The sequence below is a fragment of the Hipposideros armiger genome, unplaced genomic scaffold, assembly GCF_001890085.2.
Source record: "Hipposideros armiger isolate ML-2016 unplaced genomic scaffold, ASM189008v1 scaffold_272, whole genome shotgun sequence".
Taxonomy (NCBI): Eukaryota; Metazoa; Chordata; class Mammalia; order Chiroptera; family Hipposideridae; genus Hipposideros; species Hipposideros armiger.
Genome location: NW_017731622.1, coordinates 817,442 through 844,655, shown reverse-complemented (window position 1 = coordinate 844,655; position 27,214 = coordinate 817,442). Strand labels below are relative to the sequence as shown.

The following is a 27,214-nucleotide window of genomic DNA, read 5'->3' as shown; positions in this document are numbered from 1 at the left end:
CTCAAGTTCTTCTCATAGAGGAACTGATAGATTAAATGGACCTTTCTCAAAATGTGTCAGGATTTCCGGGAATGGTGGTATGCAGATTTTTGAGTCCTTCAGAAATCCGAAACCTTTGGGATCAGAATATTTGCAAATGCATTTTTAACAAACAGCCTCAGTAGATCACAGACACACTACAATTTCAGCATCACTGTAGTAAATCATTTAAAGCTGATATCGATGACTTTTGTTATCCCTTGTGCCTATGAAGAGAGGCAGGAAAGAGGGTTCCACTCCAAGCAGGTAATCTCTAATGGTAACATTTCAGGACCTTAGATGGGGAGGTCTTTGGGGGAAGAGTGGGGGTCTTCCAGAAGCCACTGAAGCAATGATGTGGAGGTGACTGCCGATTCCTCATGCCAGAACTGGGGCAGTGTTTCAACAAATCATTCAGGGTGGAGGCCACTGCCTGTGTGCAGTGGTAAATAGGTTACATCGCCGAGTGGCCAAGCCTCCTTAGGTCATTCTCTTCTTCCCAGGCTGAGGATTGCTGGGAGCTCCTGCCATGAAATGCTTGCGCTGTGTTTCTTTGCATTAGTGCAGCGTCTCCTGGGGATCACTTTATGTTCAGTTATTGTGTTCAGTGAATCACTGCTCACATGGCAACAGACCAGAGTTCCCTTCACTGCCAAAACTGAGCTAGCCATGTGTGCCCTTGTGTTCCAGCCCATCCTATGCAGTCTAATGTTTTCCTTAGAAATGGTAGCTGCTGTGGAATTTGGTTTGCTAGTGTTTTGAGGATTTTTGCATCTGTGTCCATCGGGGACACTGTCCTATAATTTTCTTTTTTTTTTTGTAGTGTATTAATCTGGCTTTCGTATCAGGGCAATGCTAGCCTCATAGATGAGTTTAGAAATAGCCCCTCCTCTTTAGTTTTTTGGAATAGTTTATACAGCGGTTCTCAACCTTCCTAATGCCGCAACCCCTTAATACAGTTCCTCATGTTGTGGTGGCCCCCAACCATAAAATTATTTTCGTTGCTACTCTATAACTGTAATTTTGCTACTGTTATGAATCGTAATGTAAATATCTTTTTGTTTTCCGATGGTCTTAGGCGACCTCTGTGAAAGGGTCATTTGACCCCCAAAGGGGTCACAACCCACAGGTTGAGAACCGCTGGTTTAGAAGGATTAGTGTTAATTTTTTTTAAATGTTTGGTAGAATTCACCCATGAAGCCATCTGGTCCTGGGCTTTTGTTTGTCGTGAGATTTTTAAATTTTGATTCAGTCTCCTTACTTGTCACAGTCTGCTCAGATTTTCTAGTTCTTCATTATTTAGCCTTGCGGGGTTGTATATTTCTAGGAATTTAGCCATTTCTGCTAGGATATTGGTTATACACAATTTGTTGGTGTATAATTGTTCATAGTCTCTTATGATCCTATGTATTTCTGTGTTATCACTTGCATTGTCTCTTATTTTATTTATACATTTATTTATTTGAGTCTTCTCTTATTTTTCCTGGGTTGGTTTAGCTAAAGTTTTGTCAATTTTGTTTATCTTTTAAAAAAGAAACTCAGTTTCTTTCTTTTATAATTTAAAACTTTTTTCAATTATAGTTTACATACTATCTTATATTAGTTTCAGGTGTACGACATAGTGATTAGGCATTTATATAACTATGAAGTAATCACCCCGATAAATCTAGTACTGATCTGACACCACACATAGTTATTATAGTATTATTGGCTATATTCCCTATGCTGTATTCTACATCCCCCTGACTGTTTTTATAACTGGCAATTTGTACTTCTTTATCTCTTTCCCTTTCTCAGCCATCTCCTCACTGCCCCCACCCCCAATCTGGCAACCATCAAAATGTTCTCTGTATCTGTGAGTTTCTGTTTTGTTTGTTCATTTATTTTGGTTTTTACATTTCACATATAAATGAAATCATATTGTATTTGTCTTTCCCTGTCTGACGTATTTCACTTAGCATAATACCTTCTAGGTCTATCCATGTTGTTGCTAGTGGTAAGATTTAATTCTTTTTTTTTTTTTAGATTTTATTGGGGAATTGGGGGTAGGGAACAGCATTGGGGAATCAGGGAAGGGGAACAGACAAGTTGCTGTCCTCTTTGTTCTTCAGTCTAGTTGTGGAGGACGTTCCTTCACTGGCCCATGTTGGTATTATCATTGCGGTCTTCCTGGGTGAGGCAGTCATTTGTCGGCCATTGGACGGCTGCTCACGGTGGCTCATGGCAGCTCACAAAAGCGCAAGCCAGCTGCCGGCCAGACTCACAGCAGCCCAGCTCCAGGTTGAGCTGTTGTTCACCATCTTAGCTGTAGAGGGCGCTGCATCACTGTCCCTCATGTGGGATCTGAACTGGGGCCCTGCTGCTCAGAGCTGGGGTCCCAAGCCAACTCCTAACTAACGCTCCACTCTGCCGGCCCCTAATTCTTTTCTTATGGCTGAGTAATATTCCATTGTATATATGTATCACCTCTTCATTATCCAGTTTTCTATTGACGGGCACTTAGGTTGCCTCCGTATCTCGGCTATTATAAATAATGAACACAGGTGTGTATATGTCTTTTCAAATTAGTGGTTTGGATTTCTTCAGATAAATACCCAGGAGTGGAATTGCTGGGTCATAAGGTAGTTCTATTTTTAATTTTTTGAGGACCTTCCATGCTGTTTTCCTTAGTGTCTGCGCCAATTTGCATTCCCACCAACAGTGCATGAGGGTTCCTTATTCTCCACATCCTTGCCAACAGTTTTTTTGTTGTTGACTTATTGATGATAGCCATTCTGACAGGTGTGAAGTGATATCTCATTGTGGCTTTAATTTGCATTTCCCTGATTATTAATAATGTTGAGCATCTTTTTATATGTCTATTGGCCATCTATATGTCCTCTTTGGTGAAATGTCTGTTCAGGTCATCTACCTATTTTTAAATCTGATAATTTTTTGGCATTGAGTTATATTAGTTCCTTATATATTTTGGATATTAAACACTAATCAGATGTTTTATTTGAGAATATCTTCTCCCATTCAGTAGGTTGTCTTTTCATTTTGTTGATGGATTCTTTTACTGTATAAAAACGTTTTAGTTTGCTGTAATCCCATTTGTTTATATTTTCTTTTGCTTCCTTGCCTGAGGAGAGATATCCAAAAAAGTATTGCTAACAGCAATGCCAAAGAGTTTACTGCCTGTGTTTTCTTCTAGGAGTTTTATGGTTTCAGGTTTTACATTTAAGTCTTTAATCCATTTTGAGTTTATTCTTGTATATGGCATAAGGAGGTGATCTAGTTTCATTCTGTTGCATGTGTCTGTCCAGTTTACTCAACACGATTTATTGAAGAGACTGTCTTTACACTACTGTATATCCTTGCTTCTTTTGTCATAGATTGACTGACCATATAGGGGTGAATTTATTTCTGAGTTCTCTATTCTTTTCCATTGATCTGTGTGTCTGTTTTCTGTGTGAAATGCTTTTGTTTCCAAAGTGAGTGTGAGACTGAGAGAAGCAGGAAAGCTTGTGTTACCTGACTCTGTGCACCTCACCCCCAGCATGTGCCTTATGAGCATGGAGCCTGTGGTTTTCTGACTGATGGTCTCCAGTGGGCCAGGGCTCCAGTTACCCTATTTGGCATCATTAGCACCTGATCCTCACTGGACGGCAGGGAGATCTGTGGGATGTTGTAGGAATGAGGCAACAGCTGGGGCTGTGGTCCTACCTTTCTAAATGATCAGGGAGTCAATGTTTGGGGGGGGATCCAGCCCTTGTGTAGGGAAACATGATTGCATGAGTTGAAGTTTGTGCTGTACTGGCCTTGCCTTCTGACCTTCCAGGGTATAGGAGAGGGAGCTTGTGAACATATGGGATGCTATCTCTAGAAACTTTCCACTTCCTTCAGGAGGGGTATCTTATCTGTAAGAATTCCATAGTAACTACAAACAGACAAACAAACACAAACATAAGCCCATTGCCTGAGGTGAGCGAAGAGGGAAAGATGTCAGCAGTGGACAGGCTGGTGCCTTCTCTTTGGAGACCTGCATTTACCCTCTGTAAACCTTAACAAAAGGGCACACTCATATCATTCCTTTCTCAGATGGTGTTTACCAAGGCCAGCGCCTTTGGTACAGTCAGCAGTCAGTTCTACAAAGGAGAAAACGGAACCAAGTGTGTGAACATGCACATCCATGGTTAAGGCCAGTGTGGGGCAGATGACTGGTTTGAAGCCTGGTCAATACTGTACTTTTAGTTGAATAGTTGTTTATTATTGTCTTTGGCCGACTCCCTTGATGCTGAGGGGCTTTGGCAGCACTGCTTTCTACGGTGCATTGACAGTCCTTTCTCGAAGAGACATCTTTGTTAGCAAAATCATTACTGTAGAAGATGGAAATTTTAGGATGTTTTTAGGGGTGACTTTGTGGTTCCACCAACCCAATGAGGGGCTGTGACCAAGTCATTACTGCAGCTTGGCCTTGACATTTAGAATTGGAGAACAAATGTCCTGTGTCTATTCCATTGCCTTCTAGAGTAAATTTCGTTATCTATAACCATGGTTATAAGCCAAGGGCACCTTCCCTTCCCTTTCTTTCCCTTCCCTTCCCTCCCCTTCCCTTCCCTTCCCTACTCTATTCCCCTTCTTCTGCTTCTTTTCTTTTTCCTCCCCCTTCCCCTCCTCCTCCTTCTTTTGTATTGTGGTAAAAGGTATATTCTTTTAAAAATCCCAGTCATATCTGGGATTTCAGCTACAGATGTCAAAAGACACAGTAGGTTCTGGCTCTAGTCAGAATCCCTGATCCCTAAGATGTTCATAGCCCACCTGGTGCATCAGTAATAGACAAAGATGGGAGTAGGAGGGGAAGGTGGGAACCCATGTAAAGTCTCTGTGGCTAAATGGAGATACATTCTGGAAACTAAGACGTTCTAGCTTACTAAGGGGTAAGTTCAAACAGCTCAGAGGGGCAAGAGTCACTTGTATGTAATACACGTTTCTTGGAGATTTCCACTGCCATTGAAAGGAGAGATATTAATATCCCTCTGAGAAGGTGATTATGTTTGAGTTTTAAAATATAAATGTTCTGCTGGTTTCTACTTGCAGGTTCTCAGAATTTTTCTTCCATTTTTTATTGTGATAAAATACACATAAGATTTACCATTTTAGCCATTTGTAAGTGTACAATTCAGTGGCTTCAGTACATTCACAATGCTGTACAACCATCACCACTGTCCACTTCCAGACCTTTTTTATCAGCCTAAACAGAAACTCTATACACATTAAACAATAACTCCCCCTTACCCCCTTGCAACCACAACTCTGCTTTCTGTCTCTATGAATTTGACTCATCTAGGTACCACATATAAGTGGAATCATGTATTTGTCCTTTTGTGTCTGGCTTATTTCATGTAGTATAATATCTTCAAGGTTTATCCATGTTGTAGCATGTGTCAGAATTTCCTTCCTTTGAAAGAATATTAAGGTTGAATAATATTCCATCGGATATATACACCCTACATTTTGTTTACCCATTCATCCATCAGTGAACACTTTGGTTGCTGATACTTTTTGGCTGTTTTTAATAAAGCTGTTATGAACTTGGGTGTACAAGTATCTGTTTGAATCCCTGCTTTCAGTTCCATCTGTGCCTTTAATATACTTAAAGAACTGGTAAGATTTGGGAATCAGGACAAAGATGTCCATAGATTTAGTCCTTGGTGATAATAAGTGGCAACTGGCACCCTGACAATACCAAAGAAGTTTCCTTGTCTTACAAACATGATTAAATAAAAAACCCAGTTGGCCAAACCCACATTGCATTAAGTCCAGACAGTTTTTCCAAAAGTTCATTAGCTGCAAACTTGGGCACTCCACCAGCAGGTGGAAGTTTTTTCTATCAGTTTTTCCATAATTGGACAGGAATGGTCTTTCAAGCTTTAGACCTCAAATGGAAGATTTTCTTTCTTGCCAGTGCATCAGTTTTCATGCTGTTGATAGAAATATACAAAAATCAACCTTTTCAGTTTTCTGAGGGAATGATGTTAAAATTTCAGGGTCATTAAACCTCAACTCTCAGGAGCGACACAGGTTTAAGGGAAATTTTCCTGACAATGTTGCCATTGCTTTCCATTTCTTCAGTTTCTTATTTCAGTTATAATAAATTACAGCCTTAGAGGAACACATTGAGGGCTTCTGTATTTTTAGGTTGTGCAAAACGAGATGAGCGTATTCAATAAAAACCAGATAAGATAGATGACACTCCTGTGACAATTAGGGAACACTATTCTACAGAAGTTCACATAGCTCATGCCCTAGAGTTATGTCAACCTGAGCTCTCGGAAGGGAGAAGATTGGACAATTGGCTTATCATTTATGCCCCAGAATTTTCTATGCAGAAACGTAGAACAAGACACCAGACCCTCTATATTTATTTATGTTAGTCACATTCGCCTCTGCCCTCTCCAAAAAGCCCATGATTGCACTTAATTTTGGCTATATGTCAGCAAATGTATGATTCATAATAAACTTGTTTTTTTGTAGCAGACACAGAAGGAGCCCTATTATTTTCCAGAGCTTTCTTTTCATCTGTAGTAATTTTGAAATTACCTCATTTGAAAATGGAGAGATGCATTGCTGGGAATGGAGTTGGTTAATAAATATTGTTAGAGACCCAAATTTGTGATTGATTAGTGGAGTATTAGTTTATCTCTGTGTCCCTTGCAGCCTGTGTCTGTGTGTGTCCAGACATTCATACCTACATATTCATGTATTATTTATGCATTTATATTATTTTGTGTCTTACCTCCTGGGAACATATGCTTTACTTTAGTTCCACAGATTCCTGGCCCTGATCCCAGTCTAAATTCTCAGCTTCTTCACCTAACACTCCTGAAATCTACCACCTTAACTGAACCTGTTTTTTCTCGACAGGTAGTTTCCTTCACTTCTTTCTGTGGAGATTGCTTGTTTTTTTCACAGCCCAGGGACCCCTGGACACTTGGACCCTCCATTGCTCCTTCCATCCTTGTGCAAAACCTTTTCTGTTGAGGCTCCTACCATCTACCTAAATCCTCACTCTGTCTGCTCTCCCTGATGCTGTCATCTACCCAACTCCACGCCCCTCCACTATTCAAGATGGCTTCCATTCTTGACTCTTTTTGTTCTCAATTTCAGCTCTAGCCATCACCTTCGAATCTATCCACATGAATCTCCTATCTAATGTGTCCTACCCAGATCCTTGACTCCCTCAACCTCGATGCACCTCAGCCAGGTGTCCTTTGGATCCTGCTATCACAGGGAACTACTCCTCTCCTCTACCTGAGATTTTCCATGCCAGAATCTCACTCGCTGAGCGTCTGTATTCTTCCAGCTGTCTTCTGCTTTCACTGTACCCAGTCTCCAAACTCACTCTCCAGCCTTTTCTTCAAATACTCATTTCATGAATATTGACTGAGCCATTTTCACTAGTTGCTGGGAATTTAGTGGTAAGTAAAAAAGGACATGCACCCTGCCTTCATAGAACTTGCAGTCCAGCAGAGGAGAGAGGAATGAATCAAATGATTGCACAGACAAATGTAAAATTGCTGCTGTGCTAAGTGCTACAAAGTACAGACAATGCTCATGGAGGACCTCCCTGAGTTAGGTGGGCAGGGAAAGAAGTGACAGTAGAACCGAGATCTGAAAGATAGATAGTTTCTGAGGGGAGCTAAGTCTTCTAGGAGGAGGGATGTGAGGGAGGGATGGGGCACATGTTGAATGAGAAGAACTGAAATTTCCCTTGACTGGAGTCTAGAGAGAGAGAGTGTGTGTAAGATAAAGCCAGAGAGGAATAAAAGAGCCTGAGTTTTCAGCGTCTTGTAAGCTGTGTCAGGGACTTTTTTCCTTCATACCAAAAGCCATGGAAAGTAATTTGAAGCAGTTCGAGGAGGTCCCTCCCTAATTTATATCATATGTCTTAAAAATCCAGCCCATTCTACACTGAGTACTGCATTTTTGGAAGCACCAGATTTAAATGCCCATAGATTCACAGGCATTTTACCTTTTGAATATTTAGCTTATCCTTACATTTGAATAGTTTTACTCTTATCTGGGAGTCCCCTGTATTTTATTTTAATGCTATAACTCAAAGTACCAACTACTGAAATCACTTCTTTCTTCTTCCTTTATTTCATGAATACGTCTACACGTATACCATTGTTTGGAGTCCTGGTTTCCAGTGAATCCATTTACAGCATTTCTGTGTAAGCACCTGCTTAAGTGAAATGTAATGTGCCAAAATGTGAGACTGGAAACTTAGGAGACCTTTGGATGTTTAAATGCCATTGTCAAAATATTGTTTTTACACTCTAAAAATCTCTTGTTATTTATGATAACAAAAATACCTTTCTTTGGTAGCAAGATTATATCTTCTTTTATTGAGAACTATTAATGGTTGAGAGATCAGTATATTATTACTATACTTGCCAGATTGTGAAGAAAAAAAAATCCATCCCTTTTTCCCTTAAGAAACCACTGAGACTCAGAGTATGAGCTTCTTGTGGTAAAACCTAAAGAAATGTGGGCTTTTCAGAGCATCACAGAGGCAGGAGGCCAGGCAGCTGGGTCAATTCCCCCACTCAGTTCCCCACAGCCATGGCAGAGCTGGGGCACAGACCCAGGACAGCGCTGGTCAGTGGCCCCTCTGGTTTGGTTTTGGTTTTGTGGGATGACATGCTGCATGAGCAACTGATTGCCTACTGGAAACATAAATGATGGATCCAAGTGTCCATGGAGTTTCCACTTGTGATTTTAGGAAAGAAACAGCCTCTCTGACACAGATTAGTAGTGACTCACATCATTGTCATCATACTGACTTATAATTATGCACACAGAGCATACAGCTGGCATAAAAGAGGGCTGCCTTTGTTTTTGTTTTTTTAAAATTGAGGAATTGGGGGAGGGGGACAGTGTTGGAGAATTGGGGAAGGGGAGCAGCCAAGTTGTTCTTCTTCAGTTTTCGTTGTGGAGGGCGCCAATCACCATCTGGCTTCTTGTGGCAGCTTGTGGCCTCTAAGCTCAAGGTGCTGTGTTCAATCTTAGTTGTGGGTGGGCATAGCAACCATCCCATTTGGGAGTCAAACCAGCAGCATTGTTGTGAAGAACTCACGCCCTATCCACTGAGCCATCCAGGAGGCAGCTCAGCTCAAGGTGCTGAGTGCAGTCTGAGTTACGGGTGGGTGTCGCCCACCACTGAACAGGCAATCTTGTTACACCAGCTGAGCCATCCTGCCACCTGTCAGCAACAGCTCAGCTCGGGCGCAGAGTCACTGGCCCATGTGGGAATTGAACCAGCAGCCCCATTGCTCAGAGCCCGTGCTCTTAAGCCAACTCTTAACCAACTGAGCCACTCGGCCGGCCCAAGGGCTGCCTTTTTAAGCCAAAAGTTTTTAGTTCTTTCGCTGTATGCAGTAACCTATCAAGGTCCCCACCTGATAACCATCTGTTCCAATCCCAGCATTTCACAGACTGGGGAACTGGGTCCCAGAGACATTAAGTGATGTGCTCATGAGCCTACTGCTTACTGGGGCAGAGCTGAGATTCAAACCCAAGCAGGCCTCCTGACTGACGGGGTCCTGTGCTGTCCCTACCACGTGTCCGTCACGCTGCGCCTGGGGTCTGCCCTCCCCTGGAACAGCTAGGAGGACCTGGGATATCAGGAAGCTATCTCTCCTCTTCCTTGGCATCCGTTGTCTCCTTCCTTGTCCACACTGGGAGTTTGCAGCAATGGTGGGGTTACTTTTCTATCTGCTCCTTCCTTGGACAGTTCAGAAGTCTCTGTTTATATCTGTAGCATTGACAGAATTCAGCAGGGACTCTTGAGTAATGGAAACTTCTGGAGTCCATGCTCATCAAAGGCAAAGACCAGGCCTGAGTTAGCTGTTTTAGTTTTCTATTTCCCTCTCTCTCCCTCTAGGCCATGTGCATAGGAGTTCAATAAATATCTCTTGGAGTTAAGTTCACCAGACCAACCGTTATAATTTGGATGTTGGAATGATATCATCTCTCATAAACAAAATGTCCCAAGATTGTTTTGCCTTGGGAGTAATCATGTCTATTTTTTTAAATATAGTAAATTTTATCATATACAAATTACACTTCAATAAAAACAGTCATGTGCCTTCAGGATCATGTATGGAAAAAGATTATGTATGGAAAGTTGTCCATTTTCGGAGGGGTTGCTGTTACCAGGAGCTGGCTGGGCCCTGATCAAACATGCAGAATCAGTAATGAAGGTCATTTGTTCTGCTGGGAGCTGAGCAGAATGTGTAAAACCTGCTTGGGAGAGAATGAATTCATCTTCCTCCCTGTACTTTTTAGAGTCCTCCTAGCACGATTCTCAAAGCCTGCAGGCTTCCTGCATATGCCCTAATGGGCTAATTGTTAAGGAGACATTTGTAAATTAATCTTTGACTTGAGCTAAGTGGTTTCCCCTGAATGTCTTTAATTCAGAGGCTCCCATTCTTGGCCTCACATCAGATTCACTGGAGCAGCTTCTTAAAAATAGAGTTGTCCAGCTTCACCTTCTCCCCAAGTTCGAGATTCTCTGGTTGGTCCCAGAGTGGGATAGGGGCATCTCTTGTTTTTTAAGAAATGCTCCTGAGGTGATCAGATCTGGTGGGAGACACCTTTGTGAGCTGCTGCTTTAAATCCCTGACAGAAGACCCGGTAGCCTCACGTGTTGATTGAAAGCATTTGGGCCCAAACCCGACAACACGAAACCAGGTTCTAGAACAGGCAACATCTCTGAAGAGCCAACTGTCCTGATTCGGTCGTCCCCATATTCATATCACTGGATCTGTCGTTTTCTTGAAGAGCTCCAGTGCCCCGCCCTGAGGGTGGGTATTCAGGGCTTCGCCCTACTGTTTGCCTCCTGTGTGAACTTTCTGAGACATTTGGAAAATCTTCGGGGCCTGTTGGAATTCCCTTCATGAAGATGGCTGTGAATATTCTCTCTCTACTCTCCATTTATCATCAGATTCCTGGTGTCAGGTATTAGGGACAGGCATTCTTTTAGTCAATGTGTGTGTGTGTGGGGGGGGGGTGCATGTGTGTGTGTGTGTTTGTGGTCTTGGCATTCTTCTGTGCAAACACATGTCATGTTTGATCTTGGAGTTTTGAAAATAGATGCCTCACAAGCACCATTGTTCCAAAGACATTTATCAAATCGCTTTTGTTTTTAAGAATCTGGCATTCTATAAGTATCGCTTAGTACTGAATAGCACCACACAGCATATGGGTGTTTTCAATAAACCTAAATATATGGCGGTTAGCACCAAGCAAGGTAGCCAAGGTGATTTGGGAAAGCCAGACTATGAAACGTTCGAAAGGCCGGACTGGCTCTAGTGAAGACAGCACAGGGTGTGTCCTGAGAGGGCGTGCTCACATTGTCCCTATGTCAAACCGTGCTCAGAAGCTCTTGTTTGCGACCGTGCTTTGTAAAGTACCTGGTCATTATAAGGGATGTTCTGTGACTCAGCTGTCTCAGGTATTAACGCTTTTCTTGACCTCACCTTACCATGTCCCTGGGGCTTCCATGCCCCTTATTCCTGGGCCTATAGAAGCCCAGTGGCCTCCCGCCTGACTGAAGGGCTATGAGAAGAGACATGTGTAGGAAGAAGGGACACTTGAGAATGACAATGACACTGAGACAAGAGCCCCTGTTGTTCCTCCCCCTCCTAACTCCATCTTCATTTAGGCATGTGCCACTCAGGCAATAGCTTATGTGTTGATCATACCGATGCCGCACACTTGAGCACTGATTGGATGGTTTAGCAGAGGACTCGCCTATGTAAGGGTTACTCTCCAGAGGACTACAGTTTGACTCCAGGTGGATTTGTTTCTTTGGTTTTTCCTAGGGCCTTATTATTATGCATAGCAGATGTGAAATAAATACCTAGATGATTATTTGGGGGCCGCTCTGTAACATAACCATTATCATTTAGGCTAAAATATAATCATTTTGTGTAGTCCAACTGAATGTTTTCATATTTAGAGTAGGGTTCTCAGACAATAGGGGACTTGTCAAAGGGACAGAGATGAGAGATGACAGAGAGAGGACACGTCCTTTGCTAGGGCCTGTAGATGCGTCTCGTGTTTTCACAGTGAAATCTAAAGGGTTGGTTTATTTTCTGCAGCACCTGGATCCAAGTTGACAATTTAAGCAATCCTGACATGATACAGAGACATTTACCACGTTTAAAAATCACACACACAGGTGTTTCATTACTGAGAAACAGATCTGGTCCCCATCAATCATTTCATGCCTGGAGGCAGGTGGTGGGTAGGACAGTTTGGCGCTTGAGAGAAAGGCTTCCAGCTGAACAGGAGGACCCCAGCATAGGACCCCTCTGCAGCATCTTCCGTTCGCGGGAACTGGGGAAGTCATCTTCCTCCTGGATTTCTTCCCTCACCTTATCAGAGAGATGCTGATATTTGAGAGGAGAGCAGGATTCCTTCCCTCCCGTCATGGATTGTTTGCTTAAAGGAGCTGCACGTTATTTCCCATCACAGAGGTCAAGTGGAGAGAGCTGGGACCAATTAGTGTCAGCTACTTGGACCACGCCAAGGCTGGGAAACCATCACCATTGCAGGGGAGGTCAGATGTGAGCCCCTTTCAGAATGATGTAGATGCCGTTTGAAATGACTTTCTTCGTTTTCTTTCCCCTTTCCTTTTTCTCCTCCTCTCCTTTCCTCTCCCTTCCCCTTCTCTTCCCTTTCCTCTTCTCCCTTCCTCTTTTCTCCCAGCCTCTCCGCTCCCACTCTTCCCTTCCTCTCCTCTTCAGCTTTTAATGGAATAAGCTGACAGAAGCCCAGCATTCTCTCCTTCCCTCCCTTTCTCTCTCTCTCTCTCTCTCTCTCTCTCTAACACACACACACACACACACACACACGTGCGCGCGCACGCACACAGCCAAATTATCAGAGATTAGTCTTGGATCAGCTGTTTATGAATGAAGAAGAGGTCCTTCCCCTCTTTTATGGCCACGCCCCTTCTCTGTGCAGCATTTTGGGAATGAGGTCAGGGCCAGGATCTAACTGCTTATGTCTCAGAAATAATACAGATCGGAATTAATCTTAAGCTATTTGTTTTGCTGCCTCATTCAGATGATAGAGGGAAAAGCAGAGGCCCGTTTATGTTTTTGTTTATTTTTGTGTGCAACTTTGCAAGGCATGAATGGATGTGTGTGAGAGGAGATTAGAGCTGCCGGGGATTAGCCCTGGATGGATGGTGATTATTGACAGACTGCAGGAGTTTCCTGGGATCAACTGGGCCATGTTTTAGTTTTTAAAACAAAATGAAAGAATAGACCCCAGTGGTGTATTAACATTTGCTTTCCTATGGAGAATTTGTCAGGTGCTGTGAAACTGCATATTCCTCTTACAGTGTCCAGCTGTTTGAACTGTCCGTTTTTAAATGTGTAGGTCACCATCCCTCCCTAGTAGCTCCATGGAGTTTGTCAGTGTTTTAAATGAATATACAGATTTCATTTTTTATCAGCCACTTTGGTACACACACACAATACAGATATGTGTACATGACTCTCTCTCCCTCTCTTTCTTTCTCTCTCTCTCTCTCTCTCTCTCTCTCTCTCTCTCTCTATCTATCTATCTCTCTATCTGTCTCTCTCTGTCTATCTCACACATGCACACACACACACACACATGGCTTGAATTTTCCTGTTGACAGAAATTGGGATTCATTTCTATCTACTAACCAATGTCAGAGGGATGTTAATACTCTGAGGAGACCGACATTTCTAACCCCCTTCAACTTGCCATCCCTTTTGGATACTAGCACGTTGAAAAAGTATTCCTGGAGACCTGGCATTGAATGTGGTGATGGTGTTTACCTTTTGTTCTCAAGCTTAATTATTGACTCGTAGCATATTTTTTTTTGAACATCCTTTTAGTTAGACCACCACTCTCCTGCATAAAAGATTAAATCAACAAATTAGAGTGTTGAGTGAGCCCAGAAGTGTCAGTATCTGCCCAACCTGGTACATATTCATTTGATGGGCTTTCGTGTGACAGGTATTCTCTGAAGGAGATGCCAAACTGTCTTTTCTATCAGTGGTGATTAATTTTGAGTGAAGAGTACAAAGAAGAACAAGGATTGTCATCTCGCTGGCCTCATGTGTTGCCTAATTTGACTGTCTGCACCTCAATGGTTTCCAAAATGCTTGAGAAGTGTTATAATCCACCCTCTCCGCCCCCCCCGCCCCGCCACACACACACACACACATATTTGTAAAAGCAGCAAATTCATGTTTTTCCATTGCTAGTTCTTGTATAGAAACAGAAAGTGAATTTATGGTTGTCTAGGGTTGGGGTAGGAACAGGAATTAACTGTTAATGGGATCTTTCTGGGAGGATCAAAATGTTCTGAAACTAGATTCCAGCGATGGTTGCACAATTTGGTAAATTTATTCAAAGTTATTGATGGAATTGTATGTTTCAAATGGTGAATTTTATGGACTGTAAATTATATGTCAGTAAAGATGTTAAAAAATGATATTCCTGTATTTGCGTTCTCTTGTTGCCTAAGTTACATATAACAGATTTGTACCTGCTTTTTTCCCATTGAAGTGTGTTGACTTCAGTTGTAGAGAAGCTGGACCCTGAGACCGCAGGGCCAGATCAAAACCCTATGCCTTAGGCTGCCAGGGTCTGTCCTGACCACTGTTGGCGGGCAGTGAGGTTGCTGCCCACTGCAAGGCAAGGAGTCATGGGGAGCATGGGGATGAGATTTTCAGGTGGGCCCCCGGAGGCAATTGGCGCCATGTTTCTGAGCTGTGGCGACATGCATCATAAAATGAAAAAGTAACCACGCAGTGTTCCTCTTGTAAGTGATGGCATTCTTCTTTTCTTTTGCAGGTGGTCTTGGTCTTTGCTCTCAGCATTGGTGCACTTGTAATATACTTCATAGATTCGTCAAAGTGAGTATGCAAATCCATTGTCTGGCCCTCTTCTTCTTTTTTTTTTTTTTAACACCGTCATGAGCCTTTATATTGATTAATTGATTTACACCAACCTTTGCAAGAGCTTCCTAAGTGTGGAAGACTTTTAGAAGAAGGAGGGCTGTCTGTGCTAATGTTCTGAAGGGGAGAGCAACCTCTTACAAGGGAGGCTGCTTGGAGTTTACTGGTTAGAAGAGGGAGGATGGGTATCGGAGGTCAAGCCTTGTGGCTGGGCATTGCATGTTTTGAATTATCTATTTCCTGATGAAGTATTTGCACTAAGGATGTCAAGAGATTAAGAGACTTTTGACGTGAATTTGCAACCTCTGGGAGGGTTACAGTCCAACCCGTGAGGCTATGAGCCATTTTTGCCTTGGTGGTAGGATCCTTTTGTTATTAGGGTTTCCAATGCTTTACTCTTATTGGAGGTCAGTTAGAAAGTGTGATGCTATCCTTTGCACCTGCCAGCCAAATAATCAGCTGAAGCGTCACCCACTGGTGTTTCTTGACTTGTGAAGGTAAGGAGATGGGACGGATGAGTTCATGATGACTCCCAGGATCATGGCCATCTGAGAATTCCTAGAGTGGGCACTCATGCAGATCCTGGGTTACCAGCTGAGTGAGCTGGTGTTTCAGGGTAAGCCTGGGGTGGGGTCTGTGTGACAGATGGTAAAGGCTTTATAGGAGGCAGAAGAAGGCACTGAGCAGAGCTGTTAGGTAGAGGCCAGTTCTGCCCTGGTTTCTGCAGGTGTTACCCCTGGGTGCATCATTTGTTCCAACCATTCTATTGCAATCTTGAAATTGACAGCATCTGGAGCTGAGCTGGTCTGAAAGACCTATCTGTGGTGACATGAACTTGACAACTGGACAGTGGCCTTGAACTCTTTGCCTGCATTGTTCACTGTGAGAGTGTTTGTAACTCCTTGAACTCTATCCTTGGTATAGCTGGATATTAGTTTGATCCCAGGAAACCTGCTTGGTGCCCCAATTGGCATAGACTCCATTGTATCTGAATTCTGAGTGCAGCGTTCTTTTTCTGTGGCTCAGGATGGTGACAATTTCATGCATGCCTAAACTCTGAATTTCTCAGAGTCTCTGGTCACCAGCCAAAGGGTATTGTGCATTTGGGTGCCAAGGACAAAATGTCATTTCAGGGAAGATAAAGAAAACATATTCTTTTATCACCTGGGAATCAGCCACATCTGAGAATATCAGTTCCTTTAGCCCATCCCCACACACAAGCCTGGCTGCCCCCGCCCATCTCAGGTGGAGGGTCCTTTAAAAGTCCTCCGGGAGATGAGATGCGGCAGGCTCCTCCATCAGCTCTTCCTGGCCAAGAAAGAAAAGAAGAGCTTTTTAAATTTGGAAATCTCCAAGTGGTATGTCATTGAAGGTAAGCCGCTTTTAAATATCTTTTCTTAATAACTCTGGCTCATATTTGAAATGAACCAAGGATCTTCCAAAGCCCCCAGTCTTATTTTTCTATTGTTTCCTTAGGTGTGAGGAGTGTTCTCACATATCCTGGGGTGCGTACCCTGTCAACTTCCATGACAGAACTAGGAAGTGGGTTCGAGCATGTAGTCTGTGCACCCCAGACAGAACAAACCCCACATGGAGGTGAATGTGGATCAGTTAGAAGGCTGGATGCCCCGACGACTTCTTTCCCTTTCTTTCCCTTCTAGCTCCTCTGTATTTCTCAGTTAAAATAAAATGCTCTTATTAGGTCAATTTGAATTATGTCATTTTTTACAGCGTCTTACTATGAGGCCGTCTTTTGCTCTTAGATCCTGGTGTCCTCAGCTCCATGTGAGAGAATGGAAAGAGATGTAATTCCCCAAGGCAAGAGCCTCTTCCTGGGATGCTCTGCACTTCCTCAGCGCCCTTTGGAATTAGTTATGATTTCATTAAGCCTTGGGGAAGCCGGCATTGGGGGCCCTCTCTGATTCATGTTCTTTTAGGGACTTGCAAAGCGCCTAGTCCAAGGATGAACCTTCCATCCTGTTCTCAGCTTTCCCCAGCCATCATGCCAATATTCTCAGACCAAGGACTGTCCTCACTCTCCCCGGGGACTGTCCCTGTCTCCTAAACTTAGTCTTTCTTCTCTGTTACTAAACTGTGTGGTTTGGCATAGAGAGACTTGTACCTAAGAAGACCTTATGTTTATTTATGCAGCCTTTTCTGCTTTTCATTTGCATTACTTCTTTGGTTCTGAAACCATGTCTTAAAGTGTGGGTGACCTGATGAGTGTAGTCAGTACCATGGAGTCTGCCATCCTTCTGGGGACAGCCAGCAAGCATGCCCAGTTTAAATAAGGGGAAGAATTAAAGTGACCTTTATGGTAAGTCCATAGATTCCCAGGGATAAAAAGAACGTACTAGACAAACTATAATCAAGCAAAGTGAACAAGATAAAGTGAAGTTCTATCCACACATAAAATGCGAATGGAAAACAGGTAAGAAAACAGGATGTAAATTCTTAAAATCCATCTTTTTCATTCAAAACTTCCATCAGTTTTACACAGTGGTGGTTTTGCTTGCCATTTGGAAAGAAATAGGCATCTTGGGGGAAAAAAAGCTTTAAACTTCTCTTGGAAGTGATAGGAAATCATCACCCTGGAATAAAGTACCCAGTATTCTTCAGATGAATTTTAGTTAGTATGTATACCCTCCAAAGAAATAAAAAACTCAAAAGACAATCTATAGGCTTTCCCTTGTATGAACCTAACTGGGCTGACATTGCCCATGAAATGGTTCGTCTTGGTCAGTGTTAACCAGAGCTGGCCTCCCCCAATGGTCGGGCATACCTCAGCAGCACAAGTTCAAAATGTGAGGCTGTGCTGGTTCAGGGTCAAGACAGGCTGATTCTGGTTGTGCATGTGGACAGGTAGTTGGGGCGGTTATTCTACTTCTGTGTGGCAGCAGGTGAGGAAGGCACTTTAGATAAATGTCATAACTGATGGACGTGTCATCTTTTTAACCTTTCCCTACCTCTTTTACTATCAAGAGGCAGTGGGTATGTTATTTCCAAATATTGGGTTGTCGGAAAAGTCATGACGTATTTTTTCTGTTTTTCGTTGCAAAAATGTGTCATGACTTTTCCAACAACCCAATATATCATCTCGCAGGCATCTTTTCTTTTCCATTGTAAGGCCAAGATGATCTCTGAGCAGTTCTTTTTCATTCAAGGCTTTGAGAAGCCCTTCTTTGGGTCTTGATTTTTCCTAGAGTGATCACCACAGAAGCATCACTTGTGCAGCCTCAAGTGATTACTATCTAGCTAAGACGGATTGTCCTCAAAGCTTCTGGAGTTGAAAGCCAAGGAGAATTACATTAAACTGTTAAAATTATGCTTTATCATCCCAGCGGTAGACTCTCCAAAGCCGCAAGCGAAGGGAGATGTTTCACCAAGTCTTTGGCTAGACATCAATGTCAATTCCTTAACAGACACAGAGAGGCATTAAACCCTGCTCCACACAGTAATTCCATCCCCCTGGAATCCCCTTCAATTAGCCACATGAGGCAAATATTGTCCAAAAGAACACCATTTCTTTTTCAGTATTTTTAAAGGCATTGTGCCCAATTTGAGGCACATCCACTCCGACTCCTAATTCTGATGTCTCTAGATGCCTATGTCTGCCCTTTGTTCCCACAGACTCATACTCTGTGAAGCAGTTAAAAACAAAACCTGTATAACCAAGTCAAAAGTGCCCCTAGACGTTGTATAGGTGATAATGTCACCGTGGCTGGTTATCCCTGTCTGTTTCTTCCTTTTGACATAGGAACAATAATTCTTCCCTAATAGGAAAAGGGGAGGAGGGATGCTCAAGTGATATCAGTATTAGGGTAGGATTCATGGATTGCATAATGTAGCAGTTCCGGCTGCTTCCGGATTTTCCAGAGAAAGTTGGAAGAGCCAGAGGCTCAGGGCCCTTCGTATTTGCATTTTCCAGGGGCATTCTGGGAAAGGATGACTCACCTGTGTGGAGATATTTATTCCTTTTGATTCCCATTTAAACTCTGCTACTTTTTACGCTATAGTTACATGGATTCTGAATTTTTAATGCTGCATACTGAAAGTGAAGGTCAAGTCCTGCTTTCTGGTGACTTCAATGCAGACTCATGTCTCTGAAAGGCAAGCTACCTGCTGTTAGCAGAGTAAAGCTGAAAGGTTATGCATTGTTAAAATTTTCCTTAATGGCTTGATCCGCTCCAGAATGGCTGGTACACAGTGGGGGCACCTTTGCTCTTGGCTTCTGGTATCAGCAGTGCTGTTTTGGGATATGGACATTAGGAAGGGGAGGGCATAGCAGCACAAGCTACGGAGAGCATCTAGTTTAAGGGCTGGATTCCAGGGTAACAGTGGGGTGACCATGTGCCAATGGCCTCCTCCAGTCTTTAAAATTTTACATTTGTATTCAGTGATTCATTCATTTTGTATTCATTCACTCATTGGAAACATCTTCCGTGTGATAATGTTGAATATTTTCCACATGGTAGAATTGCTATGGTTAGTTACGGTCAAGGAGAACTGTTTTTAAGATTGCAGTAGAAATTGACCAGACTGTTTTCATAGTCTCTGAAAATAAAACTGGTGTGGCTGAGGTAATAGGGATACCCAGCGCTTTAGCAGAACTGCCCAGTCACCTAAATATTTTACCCGTTCTAGTCTTCACACGGCCAGGCATCTCGCCCCTCAGCCTAAAAATTCTCCTTAAAAGGGAAGAGAGGGGCAGGTGGTTGGGGGGAACTGACATTCACTGATCACGTGCTGTGTGCAAGGCATAGTGCTCCGCACATTAAAATAAATAGCGCATGCGAGCCTATCGAAGCCGCCTTACAACTTGATAGAGTAGGTGTTCCACCATTCCCACTTTACAGATGAGGGCGCGGAGGTTGCAGCATTTACCAAATCCACACAGCTAATCGCAAAGCCAAGATCTGAATCCAGCATATCTCAAGGCCTTCCCCTTCCAAGTGTCCAGAAGTGAACTTCCAGATGGTGGAAGTGACTAAATGGGTTGAATGAGAAATTGCAGGAATGAGAGTCCCTTTAGTCTCATTCTGTTGACTCATTGCCTGGCTTTCCCTTTCATTCTCCATCTCTCCCCTTTGGGGCCAAGTCTGAAAGTCAGCAGTGCTTATGAGGGTCTGATGACAGCTTTCTCCCTAGGACATGGGACGTATCAGTGGGGCATGTGCTGTATGGTGTCTGTTTGGACCTTGGTTCATTTCTTGCTAATTATGGCTTAATACCTCTTCTATCTCAGGAGAGTAGCAGCATTTTGTGATGGAATAGGGCCGAGTTAGCAAAGAACAAGGAAAGGTGACTGTTTCTCAAGGGCTCTTCCCACTTAAGGGTTTGGTTCCAAGCAGAAGGACCCTTTGCCCTCCCATCCTTACCCAGTCCTCTGTGCCTGTTGTTTGGCACACTGAGGTACGTAACGACAGAGGCTCTGTTTCCCCATTAGGTAGATTCTTTCATCTCTTTAGAGAGTTGCATGCAGAATTTAGGTAATTTGTTATGGTTCTGCACTGTGTGCCTAGAAAGTTAGCATTATCAAACCTATGGACTTGAGGAAAATTTGGTCCCACAGACATTGTGATGGAGGTCTTTGAAAGGATGCAAGCAATCCATCCTCCTCCTCCAGTCTTGTTCTTAGTACCTGGCACACAGGTGTTGACACAGCCCCTCCCACATGCCCAGCCTCCTGGCAGACACCTGGCAGAGCTGTGAAGACAGTGTAGATCACCTCCATGCCATGTACTATAAACTCTAAAGTACATGAATACCACTTTCACTGTCACCGTTGGCACACCCCTTTGCCATGCAGTGAACAGCTGGGCAGCCCACCGCAGAGAGAAGGAGGCTGACTCTCTCACTCTGCGCCCAGCTCCTGCAGGGAACCTGTTCTTTCTAGGGAGTATCCTGAGAAATGTGCTCCGGCTCTCCGCCTTTATGTCCTTTTCTGAGAAGTCATAGCACGCCTTTAACCTTTGTGGAGGAAGTCAACACAAATAACTGTGTGTACAGCATCTCCTTATTCTCTTTTTGCCTTGTAAAATGCTCCCCCCGCCCCCGATTTTCTCCATCCCTCCCTGACATTTTTATTGCCAAGCTTTGGTTTGGAAAATTATGGGGAAGGAAAGTTCAAGGGCAGGGTGTTCAGAACAGCACTGCACATCTGTGGAAGGAACACAACAGAAGAGCCAGCAGCTGTTGAAAGAATGGAATGTCAGATGGTGGAGGGAGCTGATGGGAGCTGAGCCCACTGAGGGCTGGGGGAAGAGGAGGCGCCTTCGGGGCAGAGGCTGTAAATAACTCTCAATGGGAAGTCCTTGCTCCCTTTCAGAATTGAACCTTTAATGGCAACTTTCGGCTCTCTGACATGGAAGCGACCCTAATGCAAACCATTCGACCTCATCTACTTGTCCAAATTGCCATTCTTTCATCAGTTGGGTATAAACCTGGTAGAGAAGATGGGTGGAGACTCTGCCAAGGGCATAAGCACCCTTCCTCCTTCCCCCTCCACATTGTTGAGGAGGTCTCAGCTTCCTTGCTTATTTCTCATTGTGCAGGTGATATGTAGGTACCAGGTATGACAGCATCTAGAAGCATCAGGGGAGATGCTTATTTTTGGCATTCCTTAGAAAAATATCAGGGACAGTGGTCCGAGTGTGGGGAGGGGGAAGATGGAGCCAGGTTTGCTGCAAAAGGCAACTTGAGAATAAAATGTTAGAACTTGACGAGGCATCAGAATCTGCTTGATGCCACAGCATCCTCTCCTGCAGAATGAGGGCTAAGTGACCTGCTCAAGGTCACCAAGTTCCCAGGGGCACAATCAGAGCCGGAAGCCAGAGCACCTCCCCCCCAGTGCTGACCCCTTTCTGCTTCATCTCTTTGTTTTTATTTCCTACTAAATAAATAATGAACAAAGATGTGATAGAAAATATTATTTATTGAGTATTGAAGCCAGTAGTGACTTTTAACACCAATTCTGGAGTTTCAGGCTGTGACCGTGGAGAAACTTTAGAGCCGCGAAAAGAGCAGAGATAAGCCCGGGTGGAAAACATGGAACTAGTCAGGTGGGGACTTGGGATAACTTTATTTCATCTCCCTTGGCAACAGGCTTTGAATTCCTTGATTTGATGACCCTGCTACTCTTTTTTTTTTTTCCTGTACTATTTTGGAGGGAGAGGTAAGAGTTTATCTCTTTTCTGGAAGGTCAACAAGGCTGAACGCAGTGGTTTGGCCTGTTTGAGATTTGGTATATATAACTTTTGAGGACATTTTGCCCAACTGCCTGTTCATTTCCCCTGTGAAAACACTATCTTATAGCTGTGTCTATAAATCCATATCTATTCTACCCTTCAAAATTAGAATGAATTATTTCTTCTCTTTTCACTGCTCTCTAGAATTTCAAAAGGAAGTTTTGGATTATCTGACACTGTCTTAGCCCTCTTGTGTCTCTTCTGTTTTTAAAAAATGATTATTTCAGGGCAAATGAAGAAAATGCATCTCTTTGTATCCCAGTTAGCTAAGCTAGTTCTGCCTTCTGCAATTAGCGTGTGTTTCTACCACAAGAGCCCTGGGTCTTCTCCCCATTGGGTGGCACTGGTCCTCCACGTAAACCCACAGCCAGGTGTGCGATCAGAAACTGCTGAGGGATCAGGGTGGGAGCCAGCTGGAGGGAAAGGTTAGAGCTCAGAGTAGTTTAATCCAAACAAAGGCAGAACTCATGCTTAACACAACCACGGTGGTGCTGAGGGGTGGGGTCAACTGTTACGGCTTCATCATAGGGTTTATGGGCGGCAGACGGGAATGGAGATGGGACCTCTGTCTTTGCTTTTATTCCCCTCATCCTTCTTCCTGACAGCCTGACAAGTTGTAGCTTTGGGGAGACCCTGGTCAGTGATGAGTCGTTTGTGATTTAAAAATAGGAGCCCTTGCAGCAAGGGTTCTCTTTGTACTTTTTGATGCATATGTCACTGTTTCCAGGATTTGGGAGAAGGGTGTGTGTGTGTGTGTGTGTGTGTGTGTGTGTGTGTGTGTGTGTGTGTGTGTGTGTAGGTAGTAATTCTGTGCCAGCTACCTGTAAGTCAATGGGAAAGTGTAGCATGGGGAGATTGGCCACCAGTCTCATCATAATAACAGGAATGATGCTGAGAGCCGTATACCTGTGCTCTTAAAGGTATCAGTCAGGTAATAGATCTCTATTAAGTACCAGCTGTGTGCAAGACATTTTGTTGGGTGTTGGGGAATTTCATACACTGTGTATAAGACCGAATATTTTCCATTAAGATGTTTAAATTATATATATTTGTAAGGATTAGGAAGTTCAGCTGTAAATATAGGAAAAATGAAGTAACAAAACAAGATAACAAGTGAAATCACTAATCAATATTTCATCAATTACTAATACAAGCATTGCTAATGATAGGTGTTGAAGGCTGAGAAGCTGAAAAGATGGCTGGATGTTATAGAATGTTTTGGTGCTGGGGAGGTTTTGAGTTGAGGAGACAGGAAACTTAGTCTCCCCCAGACTCCAGGATCCCCAAGAGGGGCTGTCATGGTGGCCTAACCTTTCGGCATCTTGGCTTTTATATTCAATATGTGCTGAGTCTAGCAAAGCCCTGCCTTGAAATCAGCCACTGAAAGGTGAGGATTGACAATGCTTCAGGGATGGCATAACAGACTCAGGAAAGCAGACTGTCACTGGTGGCGATATACCTATTCTCCGACTGCACATGATGAAAACCTCTGGAAACTTCGATGTAGAAATTTCCAGAAGTGGCTGGGTGAGAGGCATCCCCTTCCTGTTTTGGAAACCTAGGTCAGGGGGCAGTTGTATGCTTTTCAGGGGCTTTGTTTATGAACGTGTCACAAGCAGAGCATCCAGGGAAGGGATGGAGAGGAAAGTCATGGCAAAGCGAGGGTGTGCTGCCTGACGAGCGGCCACAGCGTGACCCGAGATGTTTTTTCTGGAGACCAGCATTTGCCTAGAGGGCCACACTGGGGTTGTCATGAGCTCTAGTGACTTATGTCTTCTTGTGTCCCTTTCTCCATAAAGCATATTAAAAGTGACATATTATGACCGTGCTCTTATAAGGATGAATATAATCCAGGCTGGATTTATTATTACATATTCACATTCATTATTGCTGTAGTTACTTGTTTCTCCTGATTTTAAAGAAGCTAAAATTAGGACATTTTTTGTGGGTCGCTAGAAGTATGGTGGACCCTGAGCACTGTGTCTTCCATTCTTGGTGGAGAGGTTGGTCCTGTTTCCTTCCTGTCAGCCCCATCTGTCTGGAAATTTTCACAGATCAGAAAACATGCCCAGAGACAGACGCCCTACCCCACACCCCTCCCAGTGTCGTCTAATTGTTTCAGATGAGAAAATAAAAATAAACATTCCATTTCAAACCATGTCTTATGCCTTAGCTTAGGGAAATATTAACTTCAGCAACCCAGCATTTTTTTTTAATGGCACCTGTGGATATGTCAATGGATTTTTAAAGAAAACCTAATAATCTTGCTTTTCTGGTGAGTTCTGGAGAAACATGCGCTTTGTCCATTTTTCTAGCTGAAAATTAGTCTTATCATTTTAGGAGATGGGTTCCCTGAGAGTACCACAGTAAAAATAACATTTCCTACATCCGACGTTTGCAAGCTGAAGTGGACAGGGGCGGGCGGTGTTAGAACTGAGGGAAGCAGACCAGAGGAGGACTGGGATGAGCTGAGAACTCAAGTGTCCCCTGAAGTAGTTTCCCAGCTCCATCTGATTGTCCCTAAGCATGAATGCAGGCTCCTGTGGCCAGATCGTCCCATGTTCCAAAGAGAATGGAAGAAACTGTGCTTTTATGTCGAACCTCCAGTTTTAAAATATTACCCAGGACTTCCAAAACTTTTTAAGTACTCTGGAGGCCAAACAAAACACCTTTGCAGCCCAGATCTGGGCCTCCTGTTTTCAATCTCTGTTCTACACTGTGTTTCTTTCTGGTCTTGAATTAGCTCTGCTCCCTGGGTGCCAGAAAATGTCCTTAACTCTTGATCCTCTGTCTCCCCAAAAGGGCCCCTTCTGTCTCCAAACTGGGGAGGCCTTGGCCTCCAGGTGCTCTGACGTGTTTCCCATCGAACCCATTTGCAAACACTCCCTAAGTCAATGCCCACCTTTCTCTAGGCGAATACTGTATGTCACAGCCATAAATCACCCACAACTTACTGTAAATCCCCAAAGCTACATATCACTAACTCTACGTCATCCCTGAAAATAATGTTGTTAGGACCTCATAAACATACACTCTGTTTGTTTAAGAACTGCAAGAGCTTTTTAAACATGGTTGCTAAGTCACAAGAGTGTATTTTCCAGGACATAAATGGAAACGAGCATAACCCCCTTAAATTGTCAGATTCTTTATAAGAAAAGAGGCCCAAATGTATTCTGCCAGTTGTACTGACTTGACCAAAACAGAGTTGATTATACTAAGCGTGTAAGTATTGATAGTTGCTCCAGACTGTGTTCTCACTTGCTTGGCTAAATGGGCACATTATGTGAAACTTGGTTTAATTTCTAGCATATTAGGCTGTGAAAGCATGGGTTAAGAGACATCAATCCTGACCTTAGTTTCTATCAACCTTAAAGTTGGCAATTTGCTGAGTACTAGGGTCAACATTTACTGATGAAATTCTTATACTGGAGCCCCTTCAAAAACATTAGAAGCATCTCTGGACTTTTCTTTCCAGATGTGGCCCCAAGTCTGAGCCCCACCTTTACCTCCTGACCTTCCGCTTTTTACACAAAAACTTGGCCGTTACTGTTAGCGCAGCAGGATGCTCTGCTAGAATATAGAGTCTAGAGCGTCGATACTTTCAGAGCTGGGAAAAAGATGATCTCCATTATGACAACCCAGATTCCAGCTGTTTCATCATCTGGCTTCCAAATGGAAAACACTCATGCCACCTTTCACCTGTCATGATTCTCTCAGGGAGAAATTGTAGGCATGGCTCCAGGACCTGCCTGTCAGGTGTTGGAATCTACTGGAAGGCACTTGTCCTTCTCTGCCCCATGTTCCTATTCGTGCCCAGACACAGAGCCCCTATCTCTTCCCTTGATATCTGGTGTTTTCACCTCTCCCTCCCTTCCTCCAAGAAGAGGCAGAAAATGAACCCATGGCCCAGTTTGAGAAACGCTGGCTCTTGATGCCCCAGAGGGAGCTGCAGGGACAGGATGTAGAGAAAGATGAAGAACATGGATGCTGTGAGACAACTCTACCTGGCACGTGCTTTTCCCTCTAGCAGCAGGGGGAAGTGGGTGAGGAGTTTGTTCAGGACTTGCCCCTCTTCATAATAGCATGAACGGGAATAATAAGGCAAGAATGGGAGCCAGCAGGATTCCTAATTGAGATGTGATCGGAGCAGCCATGGAACCCACCAGTGCCTTTGAGCACAGTCTGTTTTAAGAATGTGGTGAGGCTGAGGAGTCGGCCGGAGGGGGCATTTGGTGTCTGCGTACATGTGAGTGTATATATCTGAAGGAGGCACAAATGAGAAAGAGCTAGAAGCTGCAGCAAGTAAACTTAGAGAAGGCAGCGTATGTAGATTACCATGTACACGATGGTGCTTCTTTTGTGGAACAAGCACCCCTTTGAGAATTTTATGAACACTATAGGAAGTTTGCTTGCCAGGGACTCTGACGTTGGTCCCGGGATGCCAAGCGAAGGACCCCTGCTCTGTAGGGTTGGTTTATCTGCTCACTCACTCCTGTTTCTTTTGCCATGAAGATCACATGGCAGACACAGGACAGTCTTCACACGATTGGGAGCCACCCCCCTCCTGGCATACAACACATACCTGAGCAGCAGTCTCTCTGCAGTGTGGCAGTGTGTCTTTTCTTCTTGAGCAGGTGCCCCCCACTTCCCCAGCTGCATTTGAAATCTTAAAAATGTAGGGACAATGCTAATGAAACTAGGGAAGGGAGGCCCTAGGCTTCCAAGCTATTCCTTCAGTACCTGGCTGCACTGAAAGTAGTATGGGAAGTGAGATGGGTCTATAAGGCAGAGCCTAAACACTCTTTGTTTTCTGCTTCTCCTGTACATGGTGGGTTTTTAAGGGAAGATTTTCTTCTTAGGCTGTAACTCAGGGATGCAAATAATCTCCAGCCAAAAGTCCATCCCAGACCCCTCGCTGGGGCACCAGGACCTACGCACCATTGGGGTGCCCAAACA

At 43.7% G+C, this 27,214-nt stretch overlaps 1 protein-coding gene across 43 annotated transcripts in view; it reads left to right on the top strand.

Moving 5' to 3' along the window:
- KCNMA1 (potassium calcium-activated channel subfamily M alpha 1) overlaps nt 1-27,214 on the top strand; it is a 744,819-nt gene that overhangs the window by 360,671 nt on the left and 356,934 nt on the right. For 40 of the 43 annotated variants that reach the window (XM_019657024.1, XM_019657023.1, XM_019657013.1 and 37 more), the window contains exon 3: nt 14,908-14,969. In XM_019657024.1, the coding sequence (XP_019512569.1) occupies nt 14,908-14,969 (62 nt within the window). The other 3 variants (XR_002125588.1, XR_002125587.1, XM_019657035.1) reach the window with 3 other exon arrangements.